Raw genomic sequence first — 12,247 nt, 5'->3', positions numbered from 1 at the left:
AGTTTGGGTATTCTTTATTGATTCGATTTCAGTTTTCAGGTCTTGAAAATTTTTATTCATTTTCTTCCATTGTTTGTCTTTTTCTGGATTTCTTTAAGGGGTTTATGAGTTTCCTCTTTAAGGACCTCTATCATCTTCATAGAGGCAGTTTTAAGATCTTTTTATTGTGCTTCAGCTATGTTGGAATATTCAAGGCCTGCTGTGGTAGGATAGTTGGGCTCTAGTGGACACATATGTCCTAGCTGTTACTGTGTTTCTACGACGCTGGCCTCTAGACATCCGGGGTTGGGATGATTATAGGTCTAGATGCTGGTTTCTAGGTTTGTCTTGGTTGGGTGGGTGTTTTTTTCCCTTGGTTTCTGTTTCCTCTGGATTTTCGGAGAGTCTGATGGTTGTTTGTTGCCTGGTAGGAAATTTTCTTTGAACCTAATAGGTGTGGCCACTGAGGGTTCCAGGTAAAATGTGTTTCTGTGTATTGGGAGCTGACACTTAGGAATGGAGATAGCTAGGGGTCTGAGGGAGTCCACAGGAGGGAGGAGAGCAGAGTCTGCTTATTTTGTCTTCTTTGAATGGAGGGAGACGGTGAGGAGAGGACACCCCAGAGAGTCTGCTCCATTGGATCTAGAGGGACTGAAGGAGATGGGAAGATCCACAGACATCCTACCTGCTTTTTTGGCAGGAGTGGGTTTGGGTTAGCAGAGAGTACCTGCTGGAGTTGGGGGCTGGTATAAAGCAATAGGTGGGGAGAGGAAGGATTGGTGAAGGTCTTTATTTAACTTACTTGTTTCCCTAGTCCGGTCAGCTGGAGTGTTCACCAGAATGCCTCTAGTGTTGGAGGCTGGAATACTAGGATGGGTTGGGGGAAGGAAGATTGGAGGAGGAGATCTTTGTGATCCATCTATTGGGGATGGGTTCAGAGAGGAATGGGAGACAGAAGCAAATTTTATGCTACGGAGCTGGGGATGAGACTGGGAGGATTGGATCTGGAGAAGCAAGAGATGTGCGGTCTACTTGTTACCCTGACAGGAGCAGCCCTTAGGTTAGCAGGGGTACCTGCTAGGGTTAAAGGCTGGGACAAAACAACTAGTGGGGGGAAGGAGACTAGAAGGTGAAAATCTGTGGGATCCACAGGAGATGGGAACAGGGGGGCAGGAAAGGCTGCCAAGCTGTTCTGCTGCAGAGCTGGGATTGAGACTGGAGGATTGGTTCTAGGAGAACAGAGGGAGAAGAGATCTGCAAGCTGCCTATCCAGTTTTCTGGCAATGCGGGTTTTGACTGCCAGAAGTTGAAGTTGACCTTCAAGACATCTCAGACCAACCAACACAGGAGTGTTGTCGGCAGCTACATGGAAGATGCATGACAGAAATACCTGCCAGGTGCTGTAGTGGACAAGTTAACTGGAAAAGTGACGTTCCTGTCCTTTAGTCAGAAGGGCTAGGGGCTCTGATTGCAGAAAACAGTAAAGCATGGTTCATCTGTGACATGAAAAGTGGTAAGAGACAGGTAAAATTAATTTTGATGGTATGCATTTCATTTAATTGATGACATTCAAAGTGCTGTTATTTCCATATAAAAGATTTTGGGTGTGTGTGTGTATATGTATATATATATATATATATATAAAATATCTGTAAATAAATGAGACCATTTATTTTTCATACTAAATCATTGAAATCTGGCATGCATTTTATTTTTGCAGCATATTTTTGTGTGAACCAGGTACAGTTTGGTGGGCACTCTTAACATGTGCTGTTCAGTGCAAGACAAGGCCAGAAAGAGCACCCAACATAGCTCCAAGCAGCCTCCTTGTGGGATTCTCTCACTTACCTTTCTGGCATATTCTGATTGATAGTACCCTCCTTCAGACATATGTTCTCTGCCCTCCTCGAGCTCTGGGCCCCTGGTGTTTTTCCATCAGTACACTCTAGTCACTGTCAGGCTCACCTTTTTCAAAAGTATGTAATCTTACTAGTTATGTGCTATGCCTTTAAGTAAAATCCACATCTCTTACATGTAAGGATTATATGTGTATTAACCTGTCCATGTACTAATGTCACTGTGCTTCCTAACATTGCTGTGTTGCTTTTCAACCTGCAGAGCCTTTGATATACTGAATCTCACTTGATTTTCATAGCTGCCATATGAGATAGGTAGGGCAGAGTAAGTGAACTATTTATCCACGTGATTTAGGTGGAGAAACAGACTTGAGGAACTTAATAGGAGGTTTCCTAAGATTCTCCTAATAAGTAACAGAACCAGGCTGGAAACTCATGTCTTTGGAGAATCTTTGCAATTCTACCTCTTGCTAGTTTTGTTTCCTTTTCTTTCTGTATTGCATTGGTGCTGACAGCTCGCCAGGGTTGCTGTGACATTTTTCTGTGCCTATACATGTTATTTCCTCACCTGTATGCCCTTCCACAACAGAGCCACTGCCAGAATCCTGGCCTTTCCTGAGTACTCTGGGTAAAATCCAGTTCCTTCTTTGGCCAGTCATTCCTCAACTTTTAATATGAGTTGCAATACACTTTAGCATATGTTTGCTTGCCTAGCAGACGCCTCACTGATTAGTGTACAGGACTGAGGTCCTTACAGTGGCTAATATTACTTCCCTTCGTTAAGTTCATGGAAAGCCTTTGTACTTCATTTAGTCTTTATTAAAACTATGAGGTTGTGAATTCAACTCTAATTTATATGCATAGAAGAGGTCACCCAAAACTAGTCATGCTTTTGATACTTTGATGTCTAAAATTCTTTTGCATTTATTATTGAGTACAAATGTGTCTGTCCTGGAGCCACTGTGCTCTAGAGAGCAAGACATGACCGATGCTGAACTGGAAGAACGATGCTAATCTAAATCGTGTAGCAATCTGTAGCAATCTGGTTACTGTTGAGGTTGGCACCATAGAGGGAGGGTTCGGGGAAATCCATTGTAGCTTCCCTGAAATAGACCTAAAGCTGAACCCTAAAGAAAGAGTGAGTCTCAGAGAGTTGAAAACTGGTCAAAGGGAGCAAGACGAGAGGTAGGGACTTGTAAAGGACCTGCAAGCCACGTTTAAAACTTAGAACCTCAATTTTAAAAAGTCCCCAGGCTGTTCGTGGTGGTGCACACCTTTAATCCCAGCACTCAGGAGGCAGATCTCTGAGTTTGAGGCCAGCCTAGTCTACATGATGATTTCCAGGATAGCCAGAGCTACACAATGAAACCCTGTCTCAAGAAAACATAAACAGGGAACCCCTGAAGGATGTTAAACATTCTGACTAATTTCTTTAAAGGATAACTGAGGAACAAGCAGTAGCTCCTCTAAGAGTTGAAACTGAAAGTGGATGGAGGAGGTCTTCTAAGGTGAAATCAAAGGTACTTATGCTATGGAGTGGATTCTTGGGATGCCAGGCAGTCTTGTCAGAAGGGCTCAATTGATTCAATTAAAAATCAAGAAACTTGAATTTCTGGCATGGGCCTACATAGGGAAAGGGCATGTGACCAGAAGCAAGGCTGGGCTGGAGCAAGGACACTGGCTTCAGTTTTAACATCCTAGCTGTAGGGAGTTGCTGAAGGTTATTTGGTCTTTTTTTTTTTTCATTACCTTTGAGAAAGCTAGTGGTTCCACATTTTGTTGTTAGGAATCAGGTTTGGGAGAACCAGGTGACTTGCCTGAGACACAACCAGGAAAGGACTGAACCTGGACTTGGGATTGCGTTTTAACTATTAAAGCTAAGGGGTGAAAGGAATGTTGTTGGTTTGTTCTGTTGTGGTTTGTACTGTATGTGTGTGGAGGGGTGTATGTGCCCATACATGCATATATGAAGGCCAGACATAAACTACTGGTGTCATCATCTGTTGTCTGCCTTAGTTTTTGAGACAGGCTCACTGCCTGGCTAGACTGGCTGACCAGTAAGACCCTGAGTGCTTTGAGCCATACCCACCCCCACCCCGCAGCCTTTACATCATATGCTTCTGTGCTCTGGTGTTGACAAGCTAACTCCTCCACACACACATCCTCTAATACACTCAGGAAATTAGAAAGGTGAGCTTTCCTGGCCATGCCCTGCCTGGGGCTGGAGGCCTGTGCATCTTGTTCATCTTTCCACTTACAGTATACTTGTTCACTCCAGTCCTGTTAGATCACCCAGTGTGATCCTGGAGGAAGAAAAAAAAAACCCAGAAAGCATTTGTATAAGGATTTTCAAAGCACTTAACCAATATTACTTCTTTCAGAGTCCTCGCATCACTTCTGGGAGAAAGAAGGTGTATCTTGCTTCATTTAGTGTACTTGGAATGGGTGCCCACTCTGCGCCTGGCACTGTGCTGGAACTTGCCCAGTAGTCCAGAAATACTCTGTTTAACTCTTTAAGAGTTAAGGCCTCAGAGTAAAGACAAACAGGTGTTATCAGTATGTGTTCATTTCACACTTGAGAAAACTGATGGGTTTGTGTTTTTTTTTTTAATTTTTATTTTGTGTCTGTGAATTTCTGTCTGTTTGTATGTATGTACAAAAATGCATGCAGTGCCCACAGAACCCAGAAGAGGGCACTGAATCCTCTGGAGCTGCAGAGAGTTGTAAGCAGCCATATTGGTGCTGGGTATTGAACCCAAGTCCTGTGCAAGAACAGCAAGTGCTCTTAACTGATGAGTTCTCTCTCCAAGCCCCAATAAATTCAAAAGTTAAGGGATCTGAGGGGCAGGGGTCAAAGATTGAATGCTGTAAGTCCAGTGTGAGGGCACAGAACTATGATCCTACCACTTGTAAGTCCAGTGTGAGGGCACAGAACTATAATCCTACCACTTGGTGTGCATGTTGCAGCTCAGATGGCAGTTGGGAGCCAAGGAATACCACGTTCACGTGTACAACAAACCTCACACCAAGATATTTGTTGGGAAGGAAGACCCCAGGAGGATGGCCGAAGCAGTAGAAAACTGGGCAGAAGACGATAGGGTTTTTATAGGGTTTCTTGGAGGGCTTTCCAGGGTGGCCTAGGATTGAAGGGATTATATGGTCTGATCTTGAGACAACCTCGGGTATTGGGTTTTTTTTTTTCTGTAAGGTGGGGGCTGGTTACTCTCCTCAAGGGGCTGGGAACATTATAGCTGTTGGGGAAAGTTAGAGAAGTCTGGGGGTGGGGCCTGGCCTTTGGGGCTCCTCAGGGGCATGGCCTAACCTTTGGAGTTACACTTAAATGCCTGAGTAGCCTAATGGTAGAGCCTGGCCGCAGGAGGTCTCCAGGGTCTGGGCCTGCAAGCAGAGTCTGTACAGGGCCTGGGTCAGGGGGACTAGTCAACACTTGGAAGGTGGAGGCAGGAGGCTTGGACTACATAGCAAGACTGTCTTAACAAAACACCAAAAGTTTTAGACTTTTACTTTTGGTCAGGGGCTGGAGAGGTGGCTCAGAGGTTAAGAGCACTGGCTGCTCTTCCAGAGGTCCTGAAGTCAAGTCCCAGCACCCACATGGTGACTCACAACCATCTGTACTGAGATCTGGTGCCCTCTTCTGTACATGCTGGCAGAACACTGCATGCATAACAAACAAATCTTTTTAAAAATTCATTTGGTCAGCTTGTTGAGTAAAAATAGATTCTGTTCCTGAAACTCGCATAGTGCAAGAAGAGAAGTTGTACACTTGTCCCTAAAATAATAATAAAACGCAAATTCATAAAAAAAAAATAAAAAAAACCCGCAAATTCATGAAGCATTTCACGTTTTTGAGTCTCACTTAACCACATCTAAGAATAGGCCCCATGCAGAGCAGTAGAGGAAAACACAAAATGAACTTAACAATATTTTTATAAATTTTGAGTCTCATATACTGCTTTGTTTGCCCCCCCCCTTTATTTTGGTCTTCCTGGTTCTTTGCTTATAGATTATGGTTTTCAGTTTTGTATTTTTAATGGATTTTGTCTCTCTTTGTGTGTATTTCTTGTGCTTTTTCTTTGTGTTTTTTCAAAATTTTTAAATCCTGGTTTGTTTGTTTGGTTTTCCTGTTTTTGTGAGAGAGAAAGGTATGGAATTGGGTGGGTGTGGAAGGGCGGATCTGGGAAGAGTTGGGGGAGGAAAACTCTGATCAGAATATATTATGTGAAAATGCAATAAATACACACACATATATGTATACACACATATATGATAGTGAGTAGAATGATAAACTGTATATGGTGACTATATGAACACCTAGAATCACCCCCACTTTTTTTTAAAGAAACAGTCTCATTATGTAGGCATACACTAGCATAATCATCTTCTAGAATACTTTTTCAGTATAAAATAGCGAGAGTTCCTTTTGTGTGTCTTACATTAAAACTAAAGCTATCCACAATAAAGCCAACCTTGTTGGAAGAAGTGTGGTGAGCCAGCCTAGAAGTTGTAAGCATGGGAGAGCTGTCCTCACTACTTGTCTGTCCTGTGGTGGTGCGGGAGGATGAGAGATGCCCCCGTTACCCCTTCCTCTTACCGCCTGCAACAGAAAAGAGAGCTGACTTTCTTTTCTCACTTAGGCAGCATAGCAGAGCTGCCCTGTGGTCGGAGGTGAGGGTGACCCAGCCCCCATACTATGAGCAAAGGAGAGCTGTCCCCATTACTCATGTGACATGTGATAGTTTGGGCAGAGGACAGATGGCCTCCCCACCATCTCTCACCCATCAACGCCTGAGACAGGTGGAGGAGCTGGCCCTGCCCCCAACTAGCTGCAGCACTGGGGAGAGTGATCCCCTGTACCTCACTTGGGCAGCATAATAGAGCTGCCCCTAAGCATGTAGGTGTGGGAGAGCTAATCCTGAGGGCATGAAAGCAGAATGGCCCCATCCCTTGCTCATTGCTGCAAGAGCTGAACTAGCCAGGGTGATGCTGGAGAGCTCACCCTGGTGATGAGAACAGGGGAGACCTGCAGGCTGACCAACCCTACAGCTGCCTAGGCCCAGAACCAGGCTTATAGCTTGGCCCACCCCAACATCCACCCCATCTGGGATGTGTTGGAGCATGTGAAGGGAGCTGATCCATAGACCCAAAGCTGCAGGATCTCCCTAGTACAAGGCAACAACAGGATATCCAGGAAGAGTCCTGTTGAGGGTCCAGCATCAATAATGTAGCAGAAACCAGGGGTCTCAAACCAGACCAATGACTCTTTGCAATGAACACTTGCAAGTGAAGATATATGGACAAAGACATTTACTGTGTGACTCACTGTGTCACTGCAGCTTCTATGATGAGATTTTTTAATTTTTCCTTTTTTTTATTTTTTTCTCTTAAATTTTGTTTTGTTTGGTGGGTGGTTACAGGGCAGAAGGCAGATGCAAAGGGACAGGGAAATAATGGAATCAAAATACGTGATGTAAAAGACACTAGAATAAATAAAAAGAAAGAAAAAAAAGCTAAGGTGTATCACGAGTTCTAATAGGTGTTAATAAAAGCCTGGAATCAGACGTTGGGGAAAATGCTGAGATCAGAGAGACAAAGGAGCAAAACCACAGCTACCTTACCTACTCACTTCCCAACCGAAAAGATACTATGCTCCTGCCTCCTCCTGCCTTATCACTTACTCTCTCTGCCCAACCATATCACTTCTGGTCTGTCTTTACAGACCTCCAGATCTCTATGGTTAGCTAGTGGCTAGCTCCACCCTCTCCACCCTCTTGATCTTCCGGCAAGCTTTGTTTGTACAAAAAAGATATCACCACACTAAAGTTATCCTAGAACCTGGCATGATGGAGCACTCTTATAATCCCAGGACTCTAGAGGATGAGGCAAGAGGATCCAGAGTTTGAAATTAGTTTGGGCTGTATGGTGAGACACTGACTTAAAAATAGTTAACTAGTAAGAAAGAACATTGGTCAAAACCTTTTACTTTACATCTATTCAAAATCTTTGTATAAAATTGTATAATATATAAAATGTAATGTTTCTAATGAATCTTATGATTATCAAGCATTAAAAATTTTTATTTGTTAATAATAATCAGGAGTATTGCATGTACAATACCAACTGCTGGTAAGATTAGTTTGAGGCCAAAAAAGTGAGGAAACTTTGATTCAACGGGATTAACAGGGTTATTGTTAGTGATACTGATAAGTGAGCATCTTATTTGTATTCTGGAAGAGAGAAAACAAGTATACTGGCATGTTCAGGACGGGGATTTTCACTGTCTGAAGAAGAAGGTGAAGCTTGGAATGGAGGGCTGGGGATGTAACTCAGCAGTACAGTAGATTGCTTGCTTAGCAGGTGAGAGTCCCAAATTCAGTTCCTGCCACTGAAGAAAGGAAAACTTTTGGAATGGAGGAAATGAGGAAGTATCCTGTCATACTCATTTCAGTTTGGAAGTTGTCAGTGTGAACATAAAATGTGGGAAGTGTGTTGAAAGGACCTAGACAGAAGGACACTCAGTAGCAGTATCCAGCAGATTCTGGCTGCTTGTGCCAGATTCAGTTTTCTGTCCTACTTAAAGGGGCCATCAGAAAAGTGTTTTAGTGCAAGTCGACATACAGAACAAGGTGAACTAGAGTTTCTCTTTGTGCCAGAGAGCAAAGACATTCTCAAAGGCAGATGTGGACTTGTTGAAAGGACACAGGGTTTAGTTTGTAGACATTCCCATTTCCCAAAAAATTGGGTTTTCCTTTTATTTGCATTTATTTTATGCTGAATTTAAAGTTCAGCATTACAGTCCATATATTTTTTTAAAGATACTATCTTTAATTATGTATGTATGTGTGTGTCCATGGGTTTATGCCTGAGGTGCTTGCAGAGACCAGGAGAAGGCATTGGATCTCCTGGAAGTGGAATTACACGCAGTTGTGAGACACCTAGCTTACATGCTGGGAACTAGACTCGAGTCGTCTGGTGAGCAGTACACACTCTTAATCAAGTCACTTCTTCAGTCCTACTTTCCTAGGGAATATCCAACATTCAGGAATTGTCTGTCTTCCTCACCTTGTTGGGTCTGTCATGAATGTCACACTCTAGGCTAGCTGACTCTCCTGTCGATCACCTCCTTCTTGTAGGAATGCTGTGACGTACTACTACAATCTGGATTTTCATGTGGGTTCCAGAATTAAACATAGCTCAGCAGGCTTGTTTGGCAAGCACTGAGTCAGGGAACAAACAACGAAGAAGCATTATAATCAATCCCAGCATCCTGGAGGCAGAGGCAGGCAGCTCTCGCTGGGTTCAAGACCTACCTGGTCTACATAGGGAGTTTCAGGCCAGCTAGAGCTACACAGTGAGACCCTGTCTCAAAACAACAACAAAAATTCAGTACTCTTTTTGGGCCACCAACCCTGTATCAAGCCCCAGTGTTTGGCCTGGGACACCCACCACCTGTACCATTATATCAGCCAAATGATTCTTTAAAGGAGCATACTTGGTGAGTTTTCGTCACTCATACCTTTGGCGTCCTGGACAACAGCATCACGGGTGCTCCTAAAATAACTGTGATCTTTCTAGGTCAAGTGAACCATTTTCATAGGTCGCCCTAGACTGCTTACAATATTTAAACATTTTTTTTAAATGGCGGGAGATTTCAGGTGCAGCTCTGTGGTAGAGCCATGGGGCAAAGGATAATGAACTGTAATGTATAACTTTAGGGGAAGAAACAAAGGATGTGATTACTTTTAGCAGCTTAAAAGAGAGTGATAGAAGTGTCCCAGACAAGGAGCAGTAACTCAAGCTCCCTCTTCTGGCTTCCACAAATCACCTTCATACACACGGCAGAAGCACACACAACACAGGCACATTAATAAAAGAAACCTTTCTAAAAGTACAAATAATAGTAACATATAAACTCTTGGATAAGTGGTTGTTAGAGAACAGAATTCTCCAAGCGCAGCATATTTAAAATGGAAGAATAGATTTTTACCATTGAGAAATCTCAGGTAATCAACTCTCACATCACCAACACAGAGTGAGCTAGCTATACAACATCACTTACAATGTTTCAAAAATATTTAGCACATCCCTACAATAACAGTGCTTGGCAGGCTAAAGCAAGAGAGTAACTAATTTGATTCTAGCCTGGGATACAGAGTGAGATTCTGCCCCAAGCAAACAAAAATATTTAACCTGATTTTAATCATGAGGAGACATCAGGCATTTCCCAAATGTATGCCATTTATTCAACAAGATAGCTGGCTTGGACTTGTGTGGGGGTGGGGAGATGCCTCAGTCAGTAAAAGTGCTTGCTATACAAATGTGCAGACCTAAATTCAGATCCACAACACCTATGTGAAAAGCTGGAACTGGTAGTATCTGTAATCCCAGCTCTGGGAAAGCAGAGACATCTGAATCCCTGGAGTTCACTAGCCAAACAGCCTAACTGAATTGTTGGACTCCAGGTTCAATAAGAAACACTATCTCAAAAATAAGGTGAGAACAACTCAGAAAGACACTCAGTGTTGACCTCTGACATACACAGTCATATGCAAGCATACTCATGGATACATATACTACACAAACATGAAAATGTCATTGTTATAAGAGATAAAATGGGTATAGGACTCAGTAGATAGAGAGAACGGAAGGAGTATATTTTTACATTTGTATTTTATGAATATGTGTATACATATATATATTTGTGTGTGTGTATACATACACACACATATTTAAGAGCTTTGGTTAAATCCTGGATTGAGGCAGTTAAGGGACAAATGTAAAGAACATTGATAAGCAGTTGGAGAGGTTTGAATAGTACTCTGTGTTAGGTAATATTCTGTCAAAGCTAGCTTATCGGGCATGCTTATGGCAGTTCATATAAAGACTCTCTCAAGGTACTTAGTATGTATACACTAAAGTAATTAAAGGCAAAATGTCACGATATTGCTACAATTTTTAAATGAGAAAAAAAAATGTATAATGTAGAAAAAATGGGTTGGGAGGTGACTCAGTAGTAGAGTTGCCTGTGCAAGGACAAGGACCTGTGTTAGGGTCACCAGAGCCGTGGAAAAGCCAGTGCACATTTGGGTTTTTTGTTGTTTTATTTTATGTTTTTGGTTGGTTTTTCCAGACAAGGTTTCTCTGTGAAGCCCTGGCTGCCCTAGAACTCGCTCTGTAGACCAGGCTGGCCTCAAACTCACAGATCTGCCTGCTTCTGCCTCCTGAGTGCTGGGATTAAAGGTGTGCGCCACCACTGCCCAGATAGGACAGTGCAATTTTAATTCTACTTCTGGTGTGCAGAAGACTTGCTGGCTGACCAACCCTGCCAAATTGGTAAGCTCCAGATTCCATGAGAGTTCCTGTGTCCAAAACAAGGTGGAGAGCAGCAGATGTCTGCACCACCCCACCCCACCCCGCCTGCCATGTATACCGTACATATATACCATGTCGTCCTTTAGCATCCATATGCACTCCCCCCAAAATAAATGCATATAAAGCTTACTAAATAAAAATAGGGGGATCAGAGGTGGAAAGGAAGGAAGACAGGCAAAACACAAATGTCACAGTAGGTGGATCTAAATCAGTGATTCTCAACCTTCCTTAGGAAGACATCTGATACTGCTCTAAATCAGTGATTCTCAACCTTCCTTAGGAAGACATCTGATACTGCTCTCTGACCTACACACCACACCACACCTCAGATGGAAGGGAAAGAGGAAAGGGGTAATGGAAAGGGCAGGGGAAGAGAAGGACAGGACAGAGCAAAGGAACACTGTGACCCAGATGCAGTTCAATGCAGACTGTGTGCTTTGTCCTTTTGAGACCTGGTTAGTATTTACTCCTGTGTACAGGAGGAGACTCTGGAGAATTTTAAATAGACAGATTGGTGCATTTGTATTATAATAAGCTCATCACTGTATCAACCCTGTTGGTCCCTTTCTCAGTTCTATTGGGATTTCTCTTTTGAACCAACCATCTCCAGTGTCTTGTTTGGTTTATGTTGTTTTTTCTTTCTCTTTCTTCCTCCTATCCTGCATCACTTCTCCTGGGTCCCACGTTCTCTTCTTCTTTGATGTCTTCCTCTCTCTGAACCAAAGATCAGCCAGTAAAAAGCAGTCTCACCTGTCCAGGTAAGAGGGATGCCTCTGGGGGAAAAAGATCCCCTTCTTGGTATTTTTTAAGTTTGTGTAGGGTGATGGTCGGTTGGTTGGTTGGTTGGTTGGGGAGTAAGGAATGTTTTTCTTTTGTTTTTGAGACTACAGTCTCCTAGTATAACCCAGGCCAGTCTAAAAATGTTGTATATAGCCCAGACTGCCTTGAACTCAAGTCTTCCTGCCTCAGCCTCCCAAGAGCCAGGATAGCAGTTGTCTGCCACCTCATCTGGCTCTTGTGAATAG

General features: G+C 43.1%; 1 protein-coding gene across 8 annotated transcripts in view; it reads left to right on the top strand.

The window, feature by feature from the left end:
* The window catches only part of Arhgef11 (Rho guanine nucleotide exchange factor 11), a 135,715-nt gene that overhangs the window by 62,156 nt on the left and 61,312 nt on the right, over positions 1–12,247 (top strand). For 7 of the 8 annotated variants that reach the window (XM_075978667.1, XM_075978666.1, XM_075978664.1 and 4 more), the window contains one exon: positions 11,948–11,980. The exons of the other annotated variant lie outside the window; for it this stretch is intronic. In XM_075978667.1, coding sequence (XP_075834782.1) covers positions 11,948–11,980 — 33 coding nt within the window. The remainder of the gene's footprint in view (positions 1–11,947; positions 11,981–12,247) is intronic. 8 annotated transcript variants of the gene reach the window in all.

The sequence above is a fragment of the Microtus pennsylvanicus genome, chromosome 7 (genome assembly GCF_037038515.1).
Source record: "Microtus pennsylvanicus isolate mMicPen1 chromosome 7, mMicPen1.hap1, whole genome shotgun sequence".
Taxonomy (NCBI): Eukaryota; Metazoa; Chordata; class Mammalia; order Rodentia; family Cricetidae; genus Microtus; species Microtus pennsylvanicus.
This window is presented reverse-complemented; position numbering and strand designations above follow the sequence as displayed.